Genomic DNA, 21807 nt, shown 5'->3' on the forward strand with positions numbered 1-21807 from the left:
TTGTTTGGCTATGGTGGTATAAGAGAATATTCTTATACTTAGGAAATATTGAAGTTTGTAGGAATAAAGAATCATGGTGTATCTAATGTAACTGCTGCTGCTGCTGCTAAGTCACTTCAGTCGTGTCCGACTCTGTGCGACCCCAGAGACGGCAGCCCACCAGGCTCCCTGATCCCTGGGATTCTCCAGGCAAGAACACTGGAGTGGGTTGCCATTTCCTTCTCCAAGGCAGGAAAGTGAAAAGTGAAAGTGAAGTCACTCAGTGGTGTCCGACTCTTAGCGACCCCAAGACTGCAGTCTACAAGGCTCCTCCGTCCATGGGATTTTCCAAGCAAGAGTACTGGAGTGGGGTGCCATCACCTTCTCCGAATGTAACTACTCATCCTCAAATGGTTAGAAAAAATTGTATGTATATGTATATATACACACATGTGTATAACATATGTATATATGTGAGAGACTGAGAATATGCAAAATCTTTAGTAAGAACAACCTCAAAATATTGGTGGCGTACAAGAATACTTTATTTCTCACTCATCAGCGTGTTTTGAAAAGGGTGAATCTGTGAATCAGGTAAATCTGGGCAAAGGATGTTGTTTGAACTATTCCTATTCTTGCAAGTCTCATATACATTTGAATTTATTTCCAAATAAAAAGGGTTTAACAGTCCAAAAATAAAAGATTTAACTTTTCTAAAACTATTAAACAGTGTAAATAATGATCTAACCCAACCCCAAATAACAATTTTCTTTTTTGATCCAGTTCTGCTAGTTAGAACTAATCTAGTTTGTGAGTTCTGTGGGAGAGAGAAAAGCAAGTGTTGAAATGAATTAATGGAAACATACTGTGTTTCATCTCAGATTTGTGGAATTCCTGGATGGCAGTTAGTTGTGATCATTCCACAGGCTTCAGAGTAATTAGCCTGATGTTCTTCAGCTGGGAGGAGACTGCAGTCTCTCCATCACACTTAAGGACGAATGAGCCAAATAACATCTGGGTCCATTGCCTCTTTTTTCCTGCTGCATAATTAGTTATATCTCAAGTCTCATTCTTTCAGGGGCCTTCTTGGTTTCAGAAAAAGAAGGACCATTAAGGGAAATTCTATCTGTTTTCCTTAGAGATGTCCTGTGTTGTAAGAGCATTAAGAACTGGAAATCTGTTCACTTCAAACTGAAAAAAATATGAGAGGTTGCTGGAAGCTTTTGAAAAACTCTGGTAGTTTAGTTTATTCATTGATTTAATTTGGTTGTCCATTGGAAGTGTTTGGCCATCAAACAAAGAGTTGGAAAGACATTTCTCCACAGATTTACACATTTAGACTTCACATTAAAGAGTCATTTGATGATTTCTGATTTCATGAAATGTTAGAATTTGGATTACGAACTGGGTGCATGGAGATCAATGTGGACATCAGAGAAAACTTGTGCTGGGTGGATTTGCCTGTTTCCACTCACCACCTCCGGTGGGGAGCATGTGAGTGTTATCACCCTCTGCTTTTATAAAAAGAATTAGTTGAATAGTTATTTTTTTATGACCTGAGGGCAGCTTGGACTAATATTCCCCATCAGAATAATGTGTATTATGAATGAAAGCCATTTTTCATGCAGCATTTTTAGAAGAGTTACTCTGGTTGCAGCATTGGTGGAATATATGGCTTCATGAGCTCCACATTAATGGGACTAATTGTGTTGATTGGACACAATCACCAGACAGCACATGGGTGCCTTTGGTGTATTTATACACAGAGTAATGGGAAGCTGTAGGGAATTGTGTTGCTGCTGCTGCTAAGTCGCTTCAGTTGTGTCTGACTCTGTGCGACCCCATAGACGGCAGCCCACCAGGCTCTGCCGTCCCTGGGATTCTCCAGGCAAGAACACTGGAGTGGGTTGCCATTTCCTTCTCCAATGTAGGAAAGTGAAAAGTGAAAGTGAAGTCGCTCAGTCATGTCCGACTCTTAGTGACCCTATGAACTGCAGCCCACCAGGCTCCTCCATCCATGGGATTTTCCAGGCAAGAGTACTGGAGTGGGGTGCCATTGCCTTCTCTGAATTGTGTTGCTACCATCAGGTAATTTCTGGATAGAGTAATGTCTGTGATTTTTAATAAGCTGTCTAGATTTGTCATAGATTTTCTTCCAAGGAACAAGCATATTAAAAAGCGAGACATTACTTTGCTGATAAAGGTCCATAATAGTAAAAGCTATGGTTTTTCCAGTAGTCATGTATGGATGTGAAAACTGGACCACAAAGAAGGATGAGTGCCAGAGAATTGATGCTTTTGAACTGTGGTGTTGGAGAAGACTCTCGAGAGTCCCTTGGACTGCAAGGAAATCAAACCTTCAAGGAGATCAATCCTAAAGGAAATAAGTCCTGAATATTCATTGGAAGGACTGATGCTGAAGTTGTCAGTACTTTGGCCACCTGATGTGAAGAGCCAACTCATTAGAAATGACCCTGATGCTGGGAAAGATTGAAGGCAGGAGGAGAAGGGGACAACAGAGGACAAGATGGTTGGATGGCATCACTGACTCAATGGATATGAACTTGAGCAAGCTCTGGGAGATGATGAAGAGCAAGTAAGCCTGGTGTTATGCAGTCCATGGGGTCACAAAAAGTTGGATACAACTTAGCAACTGAAGGACTGCACAACAACAACAGTGACAATTTTCACCAGATGGAAAGAAAATGACTGATTTAATATTCCTCTAAGATTTTGAACTTCAGTTATGAACTTTTAAAACTAATGCTATTATTTTCCTTTACCAAAAATTAACTAAATAAAAATAAAAGATGCCAAGACTGCTTGAACTGTCCTTAGAGATCATTTAATTTGACCACTTTTTCTGAACAATTAAAAAACCCAAACTAAATCCAAAGTTAAGGTAAGTGTTGATGTCATGGCTTTAAGTGTTTTGGGAATGTTTTTAAGGGTAAATCTTGAGTTGGTGAAAGAAAAGCCATTTCATTACTTAAGCACTCCATTTTGAACCCAATGAGCTCTTTGCCAATTTAATCATTTTTCCTATCCTTCAGAGTTAAATGCAAATGGCTCTAAGAATGGTCAGATGAATGAAAAACAGCCTAAAATGATAAAACAAAATCAACATCACTAAGCAATTTTGGAAAGTTTCTACTTTAGTTTCTGAAGAAACTTTGAAAAAATAAACACTTTTCTTCTCTGGAACATCATTGGGATAGGTGTACACTCATGCAAGTTGATTAATGAAAAATACTGTTTTTTTTGCTAAAAGATCAGCCACAGTCACATAAATTTGTATTATCATAGAATTTAGGTTTGTCTATTTTAATTTATTTATTTATTATTATTATTATAATTTTTACATTTCTGGCTGCCTTGGGTTTTTTTCCCAACACGTGTGATCTTAGTTCCCTTGTCTCCTGCATTGGCAGGCTGATTCTTAACCACTGGATCACCAGGGAAGGCCCTAGCTTTACCTATTTTACTAAGCTAAGAATACCCTCGAGTCATTTAAAGCCTTCGCAGTCACAGTTAGGACCTAACTTCTGGGTTGGCCAGAAGTTTCCAACCAAGTTGTACACCTTGATTTCCCTGTACGTACATTCTGTGCTGAACCATGTGGGCAAATAAAAAAGAAAATAGAAAATTTTGTGTTAGCTTTGGGAAATCTGAATTTCTCTTAAAAAAAAAAAAAAAAGAAAACTTCTAGAAGCAACATTGATATGAGATCTCAAGATGCAGATAGAAATTGAAGCTTTCCAATTCTCTTTCAACATAACTGCAGGCTCAAAAATCTTCCTTCCTGAGCAGTGCTAGTGTTCTAATTGTCTGCTTCTCCAATTTCCTTTTTTTTTTTTTTGGTTTAAACAATAGAAGTTTATTTTCTCACAGTCTGGAGGCTGAAAGTCCAGGATCACAGTTTCTACAGGTTCGGCCTATCCGGAGGTCTCTCCCCTTAACCTCCGGATGGCTGCCTTTCAGTTGTGTCCTCATGGGCTCTCCTCCGTGTATCCACATGTGTGTGTCCTACTTCCTCTTCTTTCAAGGACACCACTCGGGTTAGATTAGGATGCACTCTAATGGCCACACGTTAGCTTAATCGCCCATTTAAAGGTTCTATTTCTGAAACAGTAAGTTCTGCGGTACTGGAGACTAGGGCTTCAACATACGAATTCTGAGAGGATGCAACTCAAGCTGTAAGAGCATCAAATTCTACTCCGTGAGGTCGTGACATGTAGCATCCCCGCCAGCAATGCCTGGAGAACCTTTCTTCACAGCCTCACCAACCGAGGACATTGCCCAACTTTGGAATTGCTGACAAACACTGAGATATGCTGATCTCAGTGTAGCTGTCTCTGTAAATTTTTTGTTGAAGTATGACATGTATGAAGTAAAGTACACAAATTAAAGGCCCCATTAATTTCTCCAAAGTGAACATGCATGTATATTCACTGCCCAAACCAAGATGGGAGATTGACCTTGTCCTGGAAGCCTGCCTCAAGCCCCCCTCAGTCACTTATTCCCTCCCAAGGTGACACTCATCTGACTTCTATCACCCCATTCTATGAGCCTCTTTTTTGAACGTGATATAAATAATATATTACTCTGCTTTTTTGGTATTTGTATGCAAAAACATGAAGTTTTGTCTGTTCTGCAAAAGTGAGCCCAATCTATGGAGCTGGTACTGGAGACTTTTCCTACTGATTTAGTTTCCTTCCTTAGTAAAAATTATTGCTGTTGAAAAACCCAACAGAAATATACTTGAATCTGAAATGGCATCCATTCATTATTTAATTTTTATAACACCGTGTAGTTTCAGAGTGCTTCAATTTGATCATTCTGACACTGATTAGCTTTCTGGAGGATTAGTTTGATTCATTCTCTCCTATCCTGGTTTTGTCTGTACTGTTTGCTTCATTCCTCTAGGGATCCTAGAGGCAAAGAGAAGTGGGGAAATTCCAAAGAAATATATTCACCAAGCTGAGAAACTCTGGTAAACTTTCAGTGGAAAAAATATCTGAAGATATAGGTTAAAGATATGAGAGAAAGAGCGGGTTTCTGCTTTCGTTGGTTGTTTCTGAGGTTGGCACTTGTATAACTCTCTCATATAACTCAGTTAAAGCCCCTGCCTGTGGCATCATTCATTAGCAATGCCATCAGGAAGGCCATTACCTAGTAGCCTATGTTAGTTCTACTTAGCTGAATCTTCTCCAACTTTTTTTTTCTCAGTAAATTCTATAAAAGAGCTTCCAGGAGTACAAAACTATGAAGTGGTTTATCCCAAAAGACTTCATCCACGACATAAAAGAGAGGTCAAGGATCCAGGTCAACAGGTACAACTTTTGATTTAATAAGGAATTTTGAATATATACGTGCACACACATATCACACACATATATGGGCTTCCCTGGTGTTTCAGAGGTAAAGAATCCACCTGCCAATGCAGGAGACTCTGGTTCTAGCCCTGGGTTGGGAAGATCCCCAGAGGAGGAAATGGCACCCCACTCTAGTATTTTTGCCTGGGAAATTCCATGGACAGAAGAGCTTGGTGGGCTTTAGTCCATGGGGTTGCAAACAGTTAGATATAGATATACACACTTCCCTGGTTGCTCAGAGGGTAAAGCATCTACTTGCAATGCGGGATACCCGGGTTCAATCTCTGGGTCAGGAAGAACCCCTTTAGAAGGAAATGACAACCCACTCCAGTACTCTTGCCTGGAAAATCCCATGGACGCAGAAACCTGGTAGACTACAGTCCATGGGGTCACAAAGAGTCGGACATGACTGAATGACTTCACTTTCACGTTCATATATATATATAAAAATATATTTCATATATAAGTATATGCATTTTTTGCAGATAGACATATACACATTTGTGTATGTTTTTGACCAATATTATTTTTATTAATCTTCATGATAACCCAACATTCTATTATTAGCTTTATTTTGATGCTAAAATTCTGACAGTTGAAATAAACTATCCAAGGTCACACGGAGAGCAAACTTTAATTACTTATGGCAATTAATAATTCATTCTGTTACTTTTAAAGAATTTTATACAGTATTTTTTATCTCTATCTATCTATCATCATCTTTAGATATATGGTGATGGTGGTTTAGTCGGTAAGTTGTGTCCAACTCTTGCGACCCCATGGATCCCTGCCAGGCTCCACATACAAACAAAACTGTGAACACTAAAATTGAAGTAAAAAAATAAAATATTGTGGGTTAATGCATGCATAGATGTGTAGCAAATTAGGATTAATTACTGTAATTAAACACAAAATTTGCCCTGCTTTTTTCAAAAGAAGTGGTTATTAAAGTTTGTAGAATTCTTACCACTTGACAAAACACACATTCTCAGTCAAAAGACGGAAGGTGAAACATGATGATTCACTCCACAGCAACTTTCTAATTACCTACACCTGCAATTCTTTTGCTGAGAGCCAGGAAAATACAAATATATGAGATGGAAATAACTTTTACATCTACCTACTGTAAGATGAAACTCACTGGAAGACTTCCTTGGTGGCTCAGACAATAAATCGTCTGTCTACAATGCGGGAGAGCCGGGTTCGATCCCTGGGTCGGGAAGATCCCCTGGAGAAGGAAATGGCAATCCACTCCAGTACTATTGCCTGGAAAATCCCATGGACAGAGGAGCCTGGTAGGCTACAGTCCATGGGGTCGCAAAGAGTTGGACACGACTGAGTGACTTCACTCACTCACTCTCTGTAAGATGAAACTCACTGGAAGTTCATATTCCCCAACTGGACAAAGTTCCTCACAGGTTATTCTTTCTGACGCAAACACATGTATAACAACTAAAGTCAGAGAAGACTCTCTTTCCCAAAATAATAGTCTCTGAACAAAATGTTTCTGCCAAATTTATATAGGACCCATATGTATTGGCTTCTGTGTCAATATTACTTTCTTCAAAAGCTCTCTGGCAGTATCTTAAAAATGCCAGCTACCTTTCTTACTGAGTATTTTGAGGTGGAAACCAAGTTCTTGGAAATGATCTTGGTGATTTCTGTATTGAAACTTTTGGTCTTTCTTGTGCAAATAATTAATTAGCAATTACTTGAAACATTGAGAATTTCTAATGCCTGACTTAGGGGACCTACATAGATCTCAGTCTGAATTGATCACTTTTCAAGGCAATCTGCCTGCAGTGCAGGAGACACAGGAGATGTGGGCTTAATCCCCGTGTCGAAAAAATCCCCTGGAGGAGGAGATGGCAACCCAATTACAGTATTCTTGCCAGGAAAGTATCACAGATAGAGGGGCCTCATGGGCTACTGTCTGTGGCTTTGCAAAGAGTCAGATCAACTGAGCTCACTTAGGCAAGATAGAGGACTCTTGTACTTATACAACTGTGCCCCCTGCTGGACCAGAGCAGTAAGGCACAAGCATTACCTGTCAGGTGTGCCAAGAACATGGCCCCATCTCTCTGACTTCATCACACTTGTCCAAGTCACTTAAGATTTGAGCTGGAGTGAAGTAATCCTTTGATAACTTTTCTGGAGGAGGCACTAATAACCAAGGTAGAATTTTAAAGATTTTATTCATGATTGTATTCTTGATTGTATGTTACATACACGGCATAAAGAGGCGTGAATAAGCTTTTGTGGGATAAGTGAGGAAATAAATAAGTAAACAAATAGATGAATGAATGAGTATAAGTGGAATACATTTCCTATATACCTGCATAGATGCATATTCAGCAAATACTTAGTCAAGGTCCCTGATGTTGAACCTTACATTCTGAAGTCGATCACTATTCTTCCTAGAATTCTGCCTTCAGATCACACACTTCCTTAGAGGCCAAAACCATCCTGCTGTCAGCCTATGACACAAAGTAGAATATCTGGCACCACAATGTGTGCTGTGCTTAGTCACTCAGTCGTGTCCGACTCTTTGCGACCCCATGGCCTTTAGCCTGCCAGGCTCCTCTGTCCATGGGGATTCTTCAGGCAAGGGTACTGGAGTGGGTTGCCATGCCCTCCCCCAGCAGATCTTCCCTACTGGGATTGAACTCAGGTCTCCCGTATTGCAGGTGGATTCTTTACAAACTGAGCCACCCGGGGAAACCCAGCACCACAGTGCCTCCCCTATAGTGCAAACAATTTCAGACCTTACCTTGGTCCAACAGGGTTTCTAGAGCTTAGATTACCATATGTTATGATCACAGTTGTGCCACTAGAATTAAGAAACTCCCTGGACTTCTGCGGTTTCCTTGGTGTGATCGCTTGCCATTATCCAGTTCTGCTTCCATCCCAGAAGCATCCAGAACTATGACCTTCCCAATCCACCCAGTAGTCCTTACCAATGGTGTTTCCTAGAGGGAAATTTTATTTATATATCCCTGTGCCCAGCTAATCTTACTCAGTGGGCTCCAAGTCACTTCCTTCTAGTAGAATCTCTCCAAATCAAGGTGCCAATTTCCTCTCCCAACCCCTAATTCAAAGCCTAGATAGACGAGAAATAAGACACACTTCTTACTAGCAGGCATTGTCCTTCACCATGAACTTCTACTTGAGAAGTGCAGTTGTAACGTTACCCAGTCCTCACTCTCTAGTGCTCAGTCACTCAGTCATGTCTGACTCTTTGCGACCCCATGGTTGGTAGCCCATCAGGCTCCTCTGTCCATGGGATTTTCCAGGCAAGAAAATGGAATGGGTGCCACATCCTTCTCTACGGGATCTTCCTGACCCAGGGATCAAACCCTTGTCTACTGTGTCTTCTGCATTGGCAGGTGATTCTTTACCACTGAACCACCGGGGAAGCCCTCTTTCGCATAGTCTCTGGTTTTCTTCTTTGCTGTTTCCTTTCATCCATACCCTTTATGCTAATATCAGCTAAAACTTCCATTCTACAATTATCTTTTCTGAAATAACCGCCAACTAATATTGGGTTGGCCAAAAAGTTCTTTTGGGTTTATATCAGAAAAACCCAAACAAACATTTTGGTCAACCCAATATTTTAGCTCACTATCCACCACAAACCTTTCATGACAGAAAATAGATATTGGGAAGGCTCTTCTGTATGGAAGGTCAAATCTAGTATTTTCCTCATATTTTCATTCTATCTGGCCTTTCTTAAACCTGAACAAAAAGTGATGACAATAATTCCCCATGACATTTGTTTTCAACCTTCAGGCTTTTTGCAGCTCCTGTTATTCATGAAAATGAACTCAATTACAACATCTTCCCTGCATTTAGACCCACAGTGTAGGATATTTATAGTCCTGGATTTTTAACACCAGATGAGCCTTCAAAAGCTGATCACTTAAAGGAAATTTGGGCTGAAATAACTGACCTTGGAGATGGCAAATCCCTGTACAATATTTTGAATGGATGGCTCTTTCTTTTTTAAAAAAAGTTTTATTTATTTTATTTATTATTATTATTTTGGCTGTGCATGGTCTTTGTTGCAGTGTACAGGCTTCTCATTGCAGTAGCTTCTCTTATTGTAGAGCATGGGCCATAAGGCTTGTGAGCTTCAGTAGTTGTGACATCATGGGCTCAGTTGCTGTGATTCACGGGCATAGTTGCAGCTGCGGCATATGGAATCTTCTCAGAGCAGGGATTGAACCCCTGTCCCCTGCATTGGCAGGTGGATTCTTATCCACTTCGCCACCAGGGACGTCTAGATGGCTCTAACTTTCTGTTGTCCTTGGATGAGCTCAGGTCCTATTCTCTTTCTCAGGACAGGGAGGAGACAGGAAAGCTTGACCTTAAATGCAACACAGCAGTGGAAACAGCACTCAGCTCATAAGTGGTGCTCCATTGCATTTGGTCTGCCATATTGGATCTCTTTAATAATAACAATGTCCCGGCACTTCCCAGAGAATTGGTAGATATTATGTGCCACCATGGCTTATAATCCTGCTTTAAATCCTTCAATAGAGACCTGTCTCCTCCTGTATATATAAATCTAAACTTAAAATAGTTCTTTTCTACACAGTGTACTAGAAGTGACATTGTCTTCTCTTTCTGAACACCTGAGACTGTATTTTCTTCCCAATGACCTCTTCCTGCCTTCAAGTACAAATTTGTTTTATTTTTCCCATATTCTGCCCTCTACTTAGCCTTGAGAAGACCTATAGACCACATTAGTGAGGACTTTCTTGGTGGTACGGTAATAAGAATCTGCCTACCAATGCAGGAGATAGGGGTTCTATCCCTGGTTGGGATGGTTCCACACGCCACGTGCACCACAAGTACTGACCCCATTCTCCAGAGCCCTTGGGCTGCAACTACTGAAGCCTGGGTGCCACGGAGCCCATGCTCCTCAACAAGAGAAATCACCCCGATGAGAATCTTGTGCACAGCAATGAAGAGTAGCCCCCACTCACCACAACTAGAGAAAGTGTACCCAGTGACAAAGACACAGCGCTATCAAGAAAAGACGTTAGTGAGGGCTTGCAGGTCTTTGGGTCTGTATGCATACTAGTTTTTCTTCTCAAACCACTTCCCCATGCTGCATCACCTGTTCAGTTCATATCTTAGCTTTCCTTATTTCCTCAGGAAAGCCTTTCCTGCCCTTAAGGTATCAGACATCCTACCCTGCTTCCATATTTAAGCCCCTTATCACAGGCAACTCACTTTTATTGTGTCTTTTTCACAAGGCTATAAGTTTTCTGATAGTAGGTACAATTTTTTCCTGCTTAGAAGCCCATTCCCAGAATTAAACGGTGTCTGGCATGTAACCGGCACTCAGTCTTTGTAGAATGAGCAACTGGATGGAGGGATAGATGGCTTGGCATAAAGATCTCAGATAATTTGTCTATTCAGTTGGCAGTCATTTGATTTGTTAAAAGTGACAGAAGTAGACATTTGGGATTACAGCAATTACTGGAGAAAAAAAGCAGGCACTGTTTCCAGTGATGAACATAGCCAAATGAATATGTGTTTGTATGTTTTTAATTAACAATAAATGTTTGTGTATTTTTGCAGGAAAATTTTGAAACTGAATTGAAGTATGAAATGACGGTTAATGGAAAAATCGCAGTGCTTTACTTGAAAAAAAACAAGTAAGTGCCTTTACTTCTAATGTTATCCTCACCAACAACCAGTTAGCATATGGAAACTGTGCTAATTGAGTCTGTTACTACTTAGGGGCTCTTGGAAATCTTGGATATTCAGCTTTTACTCTTAATTGACCCAATGGGTTCCTTGAATATTTGTTCCTACTGAAGTAGTAGAGACACATTGAGTAAAACCACAGTTGACTAGTGTTCTGATAGTTGGAGTCATAAAACACAATGCAAGCAGACATATATTTTAGCAATTTCTATGAAATAGCATAGAGTTTTAAATCTTCCCATGCATTATTGCATTTTATTATTTTAACACTGAAAGATTAGCTATCAAAACACTTTGCAACTATTTTTATTAGAAAAAAGACATATATGTGTTAAATTCTAGAGCCAAAATTCAAGTCAGTGGTAAAATCAAAATTGGGGTCCCCTAATTGCAACACCAATTTGCTTTCTACCCACATCCACCAACCTTCCATGGAATGGAGTGTTCTCAAACACTCCATTGTCTCTGATTCCTTCAGTCAGTTCATCTAAATTCAACATTGCTTTTCAAACTTCACTGCCTCAGCTCCCATCCAGTTCTTGATCATCCTATGTCTATACTATTTCCAAAGTAGTTTTCCCTCGTTCTACTCCTTCAAGGTTTTTTAATCCCTAAACTGTTCAATATAGGAACAACAAGATGCTTTCCCCTCCTCAAATAGACTATTACCTTTTACAAAAAGTCACAACTGACTAGAGTATGAAAATAGTTTGATGCAAAGGAAATTGTACAGGCTTTGAATTCAAGCAGACCTGGATACATTCTTTGTCACTATTTAATCTCATCTGAGATATAAGGAAGATAATATTTATCTTGTTCGACTGTTGAAATGATTAAATGTTACACATAATATATCTATTCCAGAGGCCAGGATAGAGACAGCATCTAATACATATTAGTTACTCCCTTTTCTCCTTGCCCTGCCTCTTTAAAAAAAATATTCAGACTCCTATTTGCTGGTGAGTAGTTGAAAGAATTTTAAGAAGCTCAGTGAAAATGCTGAAAGGTCCCTAACTGCCAAGTGCAAGTCAATTTTCAATACACTTTCCACTGGTGCAATTGTTAACAGTTACTGGTAACTGACAAGGACTGGGTGGAAAAGGCAGTCATTTGAAGCTGGGGGTGGGGCGAGCCTTGCTCTTTTCAGTCATTTTTATCAACCTTGCCCATTTCAGTTCTCTTTCTTCCTCTAATCGCTCTTCTGACAAGCATGCAAAGTTTGATGAAGAAACAGACATTTTTGCACACTACTCAGGAATTTCCCTGCCTTTCTCACTCCCTCCAGTTTAAGTACCTCTTTCATGTTGGATTCATTTTGGAGGACTAGGAGGAAAAGCTCACCACATCCAGGAAAATCTCTCAGCTGAATCACCAGACTTCACAGTTAGCATGAATAAACATGATATTTCTTTTTTTCCCCCAGGAATCTCCTTGCACCAGGCTACACAGAAACATATTATAATTCCAGTGGAAAGGCAGTCACCACGAGCCCACAGATCATGGTAAAACAGAGTATCCTAGATTCACTGTTAACTGGGGGTGTGACCCACATACCCAGAGGCAGTGTCTTTGCCAGACAATTAGTGAAAGTGAAATGGTGTTATAGCAATGTTGTTTTTTTCAGCTGTAATAATTCATTATGTTTTAATTTTTTTTATTGGAGTAGAGTTGATTTAGAACACTGTAAAGTTGTACAGCAACTTTCAGGTGTATAACAGAAGTAATTCAGTCATACATATACATGTATCTGTTGTTTTCCGGGTTCTTTTCAAATATAGATGGTTACAGATTATTAAGTAGAGTTCCCTATGCTATAGTTGATTATTATTATATATATAGTAGTATGTATAAGCGGAGGAGGCGATGGCACCCCACTCCAGTACTCTTGCCTAGAAAATCCCATGGACGGAGGAGCCTGGTAGGCTGCAGTCCATGGGGTCACGAAGAGACGGACGACTGAGTGACTTCACTTTCACTTTTCACTTTGCTGCATTGGAGAAGGAAATGGCAACCCACTCCAGTGTTCTTGCCTGGGGAATCCCAGGGACGGGAGAGCCTGGTGGTCTGCCGTCTCGGGGGTCGCGCAGAGTTGGACACGACTGAAGCGACTTAGCAGCAGCAGCAGCAGTATGTATAAGATGTGTTACATATATATAATGGAATATTACTCAACCATTAAAAGAATGAAATTATGCTAATTGCAGGATATGGATGGACCTAGGGATTATCATACAAAGTGAAGTAAGGCAGACAAAGATACATATCATATGATAGCACTTTGTGAAATCTAAATAAAAATGATTCAAATGAACTTACAAAACAGAAGCAGTAGTAATTCTTAACAGATCCTCCAACATTTTTACAGTTTGACAAGAACAGACCCATTCCTTGACCACCTTGGTAACCCTTTCCGGCCTTCATGCACTCCTTATAGGAGAGTAGGCAGAAGGAGCTTCTTGTTTTCATTAGAAAACTACAGAATTACGTGCATCTGGTGTTTTCACTTAGTGCCAATTGCCTCTCAGTGTCATGTAGTCTCTCAAACTCAACCCTATATCCTCAACATTAGAATTGTAGAATTGTAGAATTCCCTAAATAATTTCCACTTTGGACTCTTATTCAGAGAAGACAGGATGAAGAGGTACAAGGGGTGTTTTATCTTTGCCATCTTTTCTGAGAAAGGTCTTCAAGAATTCTCTTCCATAGCAATGCAGAGGTTTACGTTGGCCAACATGCTGCCTGTCCCAAAGTAGAAAAGTGAATTTGACTGAAGAACATCCATGTGAAAAAGCATTAAGGTCGAGCATTTTGCTTCGAGTGGAGACAGAGTTGTTATATTAATATTAATCCAGTTAGCCTGGTGGCACTCTTTGGATAAATCAAGAAATAACAACATGATCTGAATAATCCATTCATTGGAAAGAGCTTGTTGGTGTTAGGAACATTTAATGAACAATTATCCAGGGAAAGAATGACTGTCTGGTATTTCAGGGACTCAGGTTTTAAACTTACATCTATGAGTTGGTTTTTTCCCAGACTCTATTCATCCCTGGCATTCTTCTTCTGCAACAATAAAATTTACAACAAGGTATAGTTAATGCCTCCTAGGCATTTGGGATCATCAACTAAATGACGAAAATTTTATCCACAGAAGGCTGGTTTAAAATTTTTTTTTTACAGCTCTAATTGCTGTTTAGCATAAAATGGTTTGAAAACATTTTTGATCCCATTTCAAGATTTCAAACTCAAATTTAGTTGCCAGTCTAAAATACATTCACACTTGCCCTTTGTCAACCCCCTTTTCCCTTTTTCCTAGGATAACTGTTACTATCAAGGACACATCATTAATGAAAAGGTTTCTGATGCTAGCATCAGCACATGTAGAGGTCTAAGGTAAGGAAGGCTTCATGATGGTTTGTATATTCCTGTGATGATGATGGTGATGATATGTGTGAATGATCTAAAGAATCTCAAATATAATTAATTGTACTATAGTTGAGTTTGAATTCTAACGGCTCAAAATTTTTGAAATTCACAGGAAACATGGCTTTTCTTGATAGTAGTTTATAAATTACATCCCTGAATTGCTTGCAGAGTTGTTTTTGTTTGTCTGCTTGTTTTCAAAATATAGGTTATCGAGTCCTAGTTTTAGAGTCAGAACCTTTAGGGAATGAAACCTTCTCTCTTCACTCTAAACTCTTTCTAGTGTGTCCTATCCATTCCTATGACATCCATTTCCTTCTGGATGTTTATGACTCGCCATGTATCTGTCTACAATAAGATATCTCTTCTGATGCCCAGACTTGATTATCTCATTTCCTCTTCCATAACTCTATATGTCTCCACATCTGGAGATTTCAAGGAAATCTCAATCTTAATATACAACAAATGATTTTCTCCCTAATGTGGTATTTTTCCAGTGATTTCCATCTCAGTGAATGTTATAGTCAACCAACCACTTGCTTAATCCAGAAACCTAGGTTCTTTGATGACTTCTTGCCTTTCAAATACACATTTTCAATTCATTTAATGAACCCTGTTGATTATATGTTCTAAATATTCCCTGAGATTTTTCACTATAGTCTCTCTCTGCTGCCACATCCTAGTCCAAACTGCCATGAACCTTTATACAGACCACTGCAATAAATCACCTATGTGGAACTTCCCTGGTGGTGCGGTGGCTCAGAGTCCCTGTTCCTAATGCAGGGCACCCAGGTTTGATCCTTGATCAGTAAACTAGATCCCACATGCCACAACTAAGAATCTCACATGCCACAACTAAGACCTGGCACAGTCAAATCAACAAAATAAATAAATATTGAAATCATCTAACTCATCTCTCTATGTCCACTCTTCTAATTCCATGTACACTTAGTCCAGTCTCCCTTCTACTATATGTTCTTGGACTTTTCCTTCCTAGCAATTATCTGCTGTAATTGTATATATTACATATACATCGTATAATTATGTGTATTTGTAGATCCAATGTGATCATTTGATTCACTTCCATCTTCCTCATTTTAATATAAGCTCCATGAGATGAGAGAGCGTGACTTTTTTCCTTTTTACCTTTTGCCCTTGCTCCAATGTCTAGAGAATAATGGGTGCTCCCTAAATAATGGTTAAGTGAATCCTAGCTCAGGATTTCAGCAGAGAGAAGTGAGAAGAAAATGATAATATTCATTGATTGTGTGCTTTGCATCTTATCTCCTTCAGCCTTTGCAACTATACTGTTCAGTAGATATTATTGTTGCCATTCTGTAGATGGAGAAACTGAGGTTATGTGACTTTAAGTCATAGACCCAGAATGTTAACCCTTGCTATAAGACTCCAAAGTCTCTTTCATTGTCAGCGTGCCTCTAGAGCAGACAATGCATGGGAATTAAATTTCCCTATAGCACCAGCATAGCAGTCTGACTGCAGCAGTCACTTCTCCCCAACAGGTCTAGTTTCCTCATAGAGAAAAGAAGTTTAGGTGATCTCTAAGGGTGTCTTCAGCTGTAATGTTATACTATATTCTACTGCCCTGAGTTTGGAATCCTTTGGTGGTAGTCACTTTTTAGAGTCTACAAGTCTTTAACACTCAAAACGGGAATATTTTTAAGAAGCTTAGACTCTTCTGTTTTTCAGGGGTTACTTCAGTCAGGGAGATCAAAAGTACTTCATCGAACCTTTAAGCCTCACAAACCAGGATGAACAAGAACACGCACTCTTCAAGCACGATCCTGAAGAACAGAAGACTAAGAGCTCCTGTGGGATGAATGACACAATATGGGCACCTGGAATTCATCTGAAGGCACTCTCATCTACCAGCCTGGCTGTATGCCTACTTTTATTTTTTATTTTCAGTGTTCTTATATATCTCATCCTGGTTGCTCTGGCTTCCAGTCCTATTAAATCCAATTGAATGAAACTTTACAATCATTGTTGAAACTAGTAGGTTACAGAGACATTAAAACCTCATTGTACATTGATGATTTATTTAATAAGTACATATGGATCTGGAGAAGGAAATGACAACCCATTCCAGTATTGTTGCCTGGGAAATCCCGTGGACAGAAAAGCCTGTGGGCTACAGTTCATAGGGTTGCAAAGAACTGGACATGACTTAGCAAATAAACCACAACAACAATGACTATTATTAACAATATGTTGTGTTCAAGGGTTAAAAAGATGCATAGATATAATGCTGGTCTCCTAGAAGCAGACAACTTTCACAATGCTACATCATACAACAAGGGGATAAAGTATTACTATTGTTTTGAGATAAAATACCTTGTTGTCTCCATGAATGAATTTATTCAACAAATCTTTCTTAAACTACTGCTGTAAGTCTTGGGGATATGGCAGTGAGCAAAATAAATATGGGATCTTCAACTTAGAATATTCTGTTATACCTGGAATTCAGCTTCTGGTCACACAAGAAAATGAACGTGGCTTGTGTTGGAAGTGTTAGTGTTAGTCACTCAGTTATGTCCAACTCTATTTGACCTTATGTACTGTTGCCTGCCATGCTCTTCTGTCCATGGAATTCTCCAGGTGAAAATACTGGAGTGGGTAGTCAGTACCAGAGGATGAGTCCAACCCAGGGAATGAACCCAGGTTGGAAGGTAATTCTTTACCTTCTGAGTCACCATGAAGCCGGCATGGAAACTATAAAAAAGATACACAAAAACTTTGTCATCCTTACCTTCATTTTCTTCAGGATGCATGTCACATCCAATCATCTCTTATACATGTTCTCAGAATCCATAATACCTGGACAGAAGAGGTCTGAATAAAATAGAATCTCTGTTGGATTCAATTTTCTGTGGATTTAAATTCTACCAGGCTTACCAGGTGGTTCAGCAGTAAAGAATCCACCTGCCATTGCAAGAGACACGGGTTTGATCCCTGGGTTGGGAAGATCCCCTGGAGAAGAAAATGGCAACCCACTGCAGTATTCTTGCTTGAAAAACCCCATCGACAGAAGAGCCTGTCGGGCTGCAGTCCATGAGGTCACTAAAAGGACACTTCTGAGAGACTGGGTACTGAGCACTAAGTTCTACCAGTGCAATGATATCTAAGAGCCCAGAAGAATCACTCTGAGCCATAAATTTCCATGAATGTTGATCTCCTGGTTAAGCTTGATACAGGTCCCTAGTCTTTCTGCCTCAATTCCTTGGTAATCATGTGCAAATGTCCTCACTCTCATTACATCTTACTGTTTCATTTTGGTACTCCTCCTCAGGTCCTCTCACTGTTAGCCCACCTCTGCTGGACCACTAAATATTTGAGGCCTCATGTAGCTCAGGAGAAGGCAATGGCACCCCACTCCAGTACTCTTGCCTGGAAAATCCTATGGATGGAGGAGCCTGGGAGGCTGCAGTCCATGGGGTTGCCAGGAGTCGGATACAACTGAGCAACTTCACTTTCACTTTTCGCTTGCATGCATTGGAGAAGGAAATGGCAACCCACTCCAGTGTTCTTGCCTGGAGAATCCCAGGGATGGGGAGCCTGGTGGGCTGCCGTCTATGGGGTCGCACAGAGTCGGACACGACTGAAGTGACTTAGCAGCAGCAGCAGCATGTAGCTCAATCCTGCATCACATTCTTTGCTTTATCTACATATCCTTCCTGGATAATCTCATCCAGTGCTATGTCTTATTTAAATAGGAACTTTGCACTAATTACCATCAAATGCATATCTCCAGCTTTGGCCTTAAGAGGCCAGACTTTTACAACTAACTGCCTACTTCATGCATCTAACTCTTGTCTGAATTTTTCATCTGGCCTCTTATCAATTACTACTGATTAAAGAGTTCAAGGATTTCCCTGGTGGTCAGTGGTTAAGACTTCTTGCTTCCAAGACATGGGTTCATCCCCTGGTCAGAGAATTAAGATACTGATTACTGCATACCACACACACACACACACACAGTTCAAGAACTCGGGTCAGTAACAAATCTACTGTGAAACATGGTTTTTGCTTTGTTTTGTGGAGAAAAAGAAACTGAAATGAGGGAAGCTTGGAATGTGCAAAGGAGATGCAGCTCTGTTTGAGAAGCAAAGGACAGACTAGGTGCTATGGTGACTCCTGGCTTTGAACCCTTAGTAGAGGAGGGGCTACTTATTAGGATAGGAATACAAGGAAACCAAAAAAAATAAACAAAAAAACAGACCCTAAGAGAATGCTGAAGTTAACGTGTCTATTTCATTGCAGTCTAGTCTCCACTGTTTTTTTGAAACTCCACTGTTCAAAAAATCTGAAGACTTTGGTTTTATTTTTAGCATTCCTATTAATTAGTTGTGTGTGTGTATATAAGTGATAAGTGAAAAATCACTCAGTTGTGTCTGACTTTTTGTGACCCCATGGACTATAGAGTCCATGGAATATTCCAGGTCAAAATACTGGACTGGGTAGCCTTTCCTTTTTCTGGGGGATCTTTCTAACCCAGGGATGAACCCCCTACTGCATTGCAGGTGGATTCTTTACCAGATGAGCCAAAAGGGAAGCCTAGTTTTAGAAAAAGCAGAGGAACAAGAACATTTCATGCAAAGATGGGCACAATAAAGGACAGAAATGGTATGGACCTAACAGAAGCAGAAGATATTAAGAAGAGATGGCAAAAAAAACAAACCAGAAGAACTATACAAAAAAGATCTTCATGACTCAGATAATCATGATAGTGTGATCACCAACCCAGAGCCAGACATTCTGGAATGGGAAATCAAGTGGGCCTTAGGAAGCATCGCTATGAACAAAGCTAGTGGAGGTGATGGAATTCCAGTTGAGCTATTTCAAATCCTAAAAGATGATGCTGTGAAAGTGCTACACTCAATATGCCAGCAAACTTGAAAAACTCAGCAGTGGCCACAGGACTGGAAAAGGTCAGTTTTCATTCCAATCCCAAAGAAAGGCAATGCCAAAGAATGCTCATACTATGGCACAATTACACTTATCTCACGTGCTAGTCAAGTAATGCTCAAAATTCTCCAAGCCAGGCTTCAGCAATATGTGAACCATGAACTTCTGGTTTTAGAAAAGGCAGAGAAACCAGAGATCAAATTGCCAACATCCGCTGGATCATCAAAAAAGCAAGAGAGTTCCAGAAAAACATCTACTTCTGCTTTATTGACTATGCCAAAGACTTTGACTGTGTGGATCACAATAAACTGTGGAAAATTCTTAAAGAGATGGGAATACCAGACCACCTGACCTGCCTCTTTAGAAATCTGTATGCAGTTCAGGAAGCAACAATTAGAACTTAACATGGAACAACAAACTGGTTCCAAATAGGAAAAGGAGTACGTCAAGTCTGTATGTTGTCACCCTGCTTATTTAACTTATATGCTTATTTAACTTATATGTACATCATGGGAAATGCTGGGCTGGAAGAAGCAGAAGCTGGAATCAAGATTGTTGGGAGAAATATCAATACCCTCGGATATGAAGATGACACCACCCTTAAGGCAGAAAGCAAAGAAAAGCCTCTTGATGAAAGTGAAAGAGGAGAGTGAAAAAGTTGGCTTAAAACTCAACATTCGGAAAACTAAGATCATGGCATCTGGTCCCATCACTTCATGGCAAATAGATGGTGAAACATTGGAAACAGTGACAGACTTTATTTTCTTGGGCTGCAAAATCACTGCAGGTGGTGATTGCAGCCATGAAATTAAAAGACTTTTGCTCCTTGGAATAAAAGCTATAACCAACCTAGACAGCATATTAAAAAGCAGAGACATTACTTACCAACAAAAGTCCATCTAGTCAAAGCTATGGTCTTTCCAAGAGTCATGTATAGATGTGAGAGTTGGACTATAAAGAAAGCTGAGTGCCGAAGAATTGATGCTTTTGAACTGTGATGTTGGAGAAGACTCTTGAGAGTCCCTTGGACTGCAGAGATCCAACCAGTCCATCCTCAAGGAAATCAATCCTGAATATTCATTGAAAAGACTGATGCTGTAGTTGAAGCTCCAATACTTTGGCCATCTGATGGGAAAAACTGACTCATTTGCAAAGACCCTGATGCTGGGAAAGTTTTAAGGCAGGAGGAGAAGGGAATGACAGAGGATGAGATGGTTGGATGGCATCACTGGCTTGATGGACATGAGTCTGAGCAAGCTCTGGGAGTTGGCGATGAACAGGGAAGCCTGGCATGCTGCAGTCCATGGGGTCGCAGAGTCGGACACGGCTGAGTGACTGAACTGAACTGATTAGTTATTTATGCAATCTTTTACACTCTGGTAAAAATGAAGGGGACAGACTAGAATATCACCAATGTCTCTTCTACCTCTGACATTCTAAGTCTAGTCTGTAAGATGATTCTGGTGGTTAGTTAGAGTCAAAATGGTAGTATTGTTTTCCTTCCTTCCCAGATACCAACCAACTCTTATTAGATTACACATTTCATATTTAAGAATGATTCTTGCAGAGAGAGACATTGCCTTCGTAATTTTCCTTTTTATGGTTTTTACAGACATCCAAAGGCCAGAAGGCTTGGGAAAAAAAGAAATATGTAGAATATTATTTGGTCCTGGACCATGGTGAGGTAATTATATCAGATAAATGAGTCTTTTAAAATGCTATGCTGCATAAGTTTATTATGCAAGATATTAAATAGTGAATATGTTCTTAAAATAATGAATATGAACTATTCTTTTTTATAAATTTAGAAATTTGACATGCATTTAGGCTGATATTTTACCTTTTAAGAAATGAATACCTAACATAATATGCATAAACTGATCATTTTGCACTAAAATGCTCCTTTCTTATTGTCTCAAGAGCTCCAAACTTATTTTCTAATTAAATTCTTTAGTCACATTTTTTATGTTAAGTAGTTAAATCATTGGTAAATTAAAGTTTATGCTTATCAAGGAGTGATAAATTTTTAAAAAAGCTAATAGAATTTTCTGAAAAAGGCATTTTGGTAATATTCATTGTTAATCGTTTTTTTTTTAAAATTTGAAATAAAGCTTTGTCATGGGCCAGATTAGGTTCTTAGTTTGCAGATGCCTGACCTAAAAGCTAGAATCCAAAGTGAAAGTTAAAACTATTCCTTTGGCTAACCAGCCTATAAAAGAATTAGGACCACAAACTGAGAAAAATCATTTGTAGCATGTGTGACTGATAAAGAGCTAGATTCTTAACTTGGAAAAATGTTCATCACAAAGAAAAGAAGACAAGGACTCTGATAGAAAACTCTGTAAAGAACTTTTTATTTAGTTACATAACACATGGAACTTTGGTTACA

At 39.6% G+C, this 21807-nt stretch overlaps 1 protein-coding gene across 3 annotated transcripts in view; it reads left to right on the forward strand.

The window, feature by feature from the left end:
- Nucleotides 1-21807, forward strand: part of ADAM28 (ADAM metallopeptidase domain 28) — a 79797-nt gene that overhangs the window by 3869 nt on the left and 54121 nt on the right. For all 3 annotated transcript variants that reach the window (XM_044940171.2, XM_044940172.2, XR_006550059.2), the window contains exons 2-7: nt 5209-5312; nt 10944-11020; nt 12496-12574; nt 14389-14465; nt 16203-16392; nt 21031-21102. In XM_044940171.2, coding sequence (XP_044796106.2) covers nt 5209-5312; nt 10944-11020; nt 12496-12574; nt 14389-14465; nt 16203-16392; nt 21031-21102 — 599 coding nt within the window. The remainder of the gene's footprint in view (nt 1-5208; nt 5313-10943; nt 11021-12495; nt 12575-14388; nt 14466-16202; nt 16393-21030; nt 21103-21807) is intronic.

The sequence above is a fragment of the Bubalus bubalis genome, chromosome 3 (assembly GCF_019923935.1).
Source record: "Bubalus bubalis isolate 160015118507 breed Murrah chromosome 3, NDDB_SH_1, whole genome shotgun sequence".
Classification (NCBI taxonomy): Eukaryota; Metazoa; Chordata; class Mammalia; order Artiodactyla; family Bovidae; genus Bubalus; species Bubalus bubalis.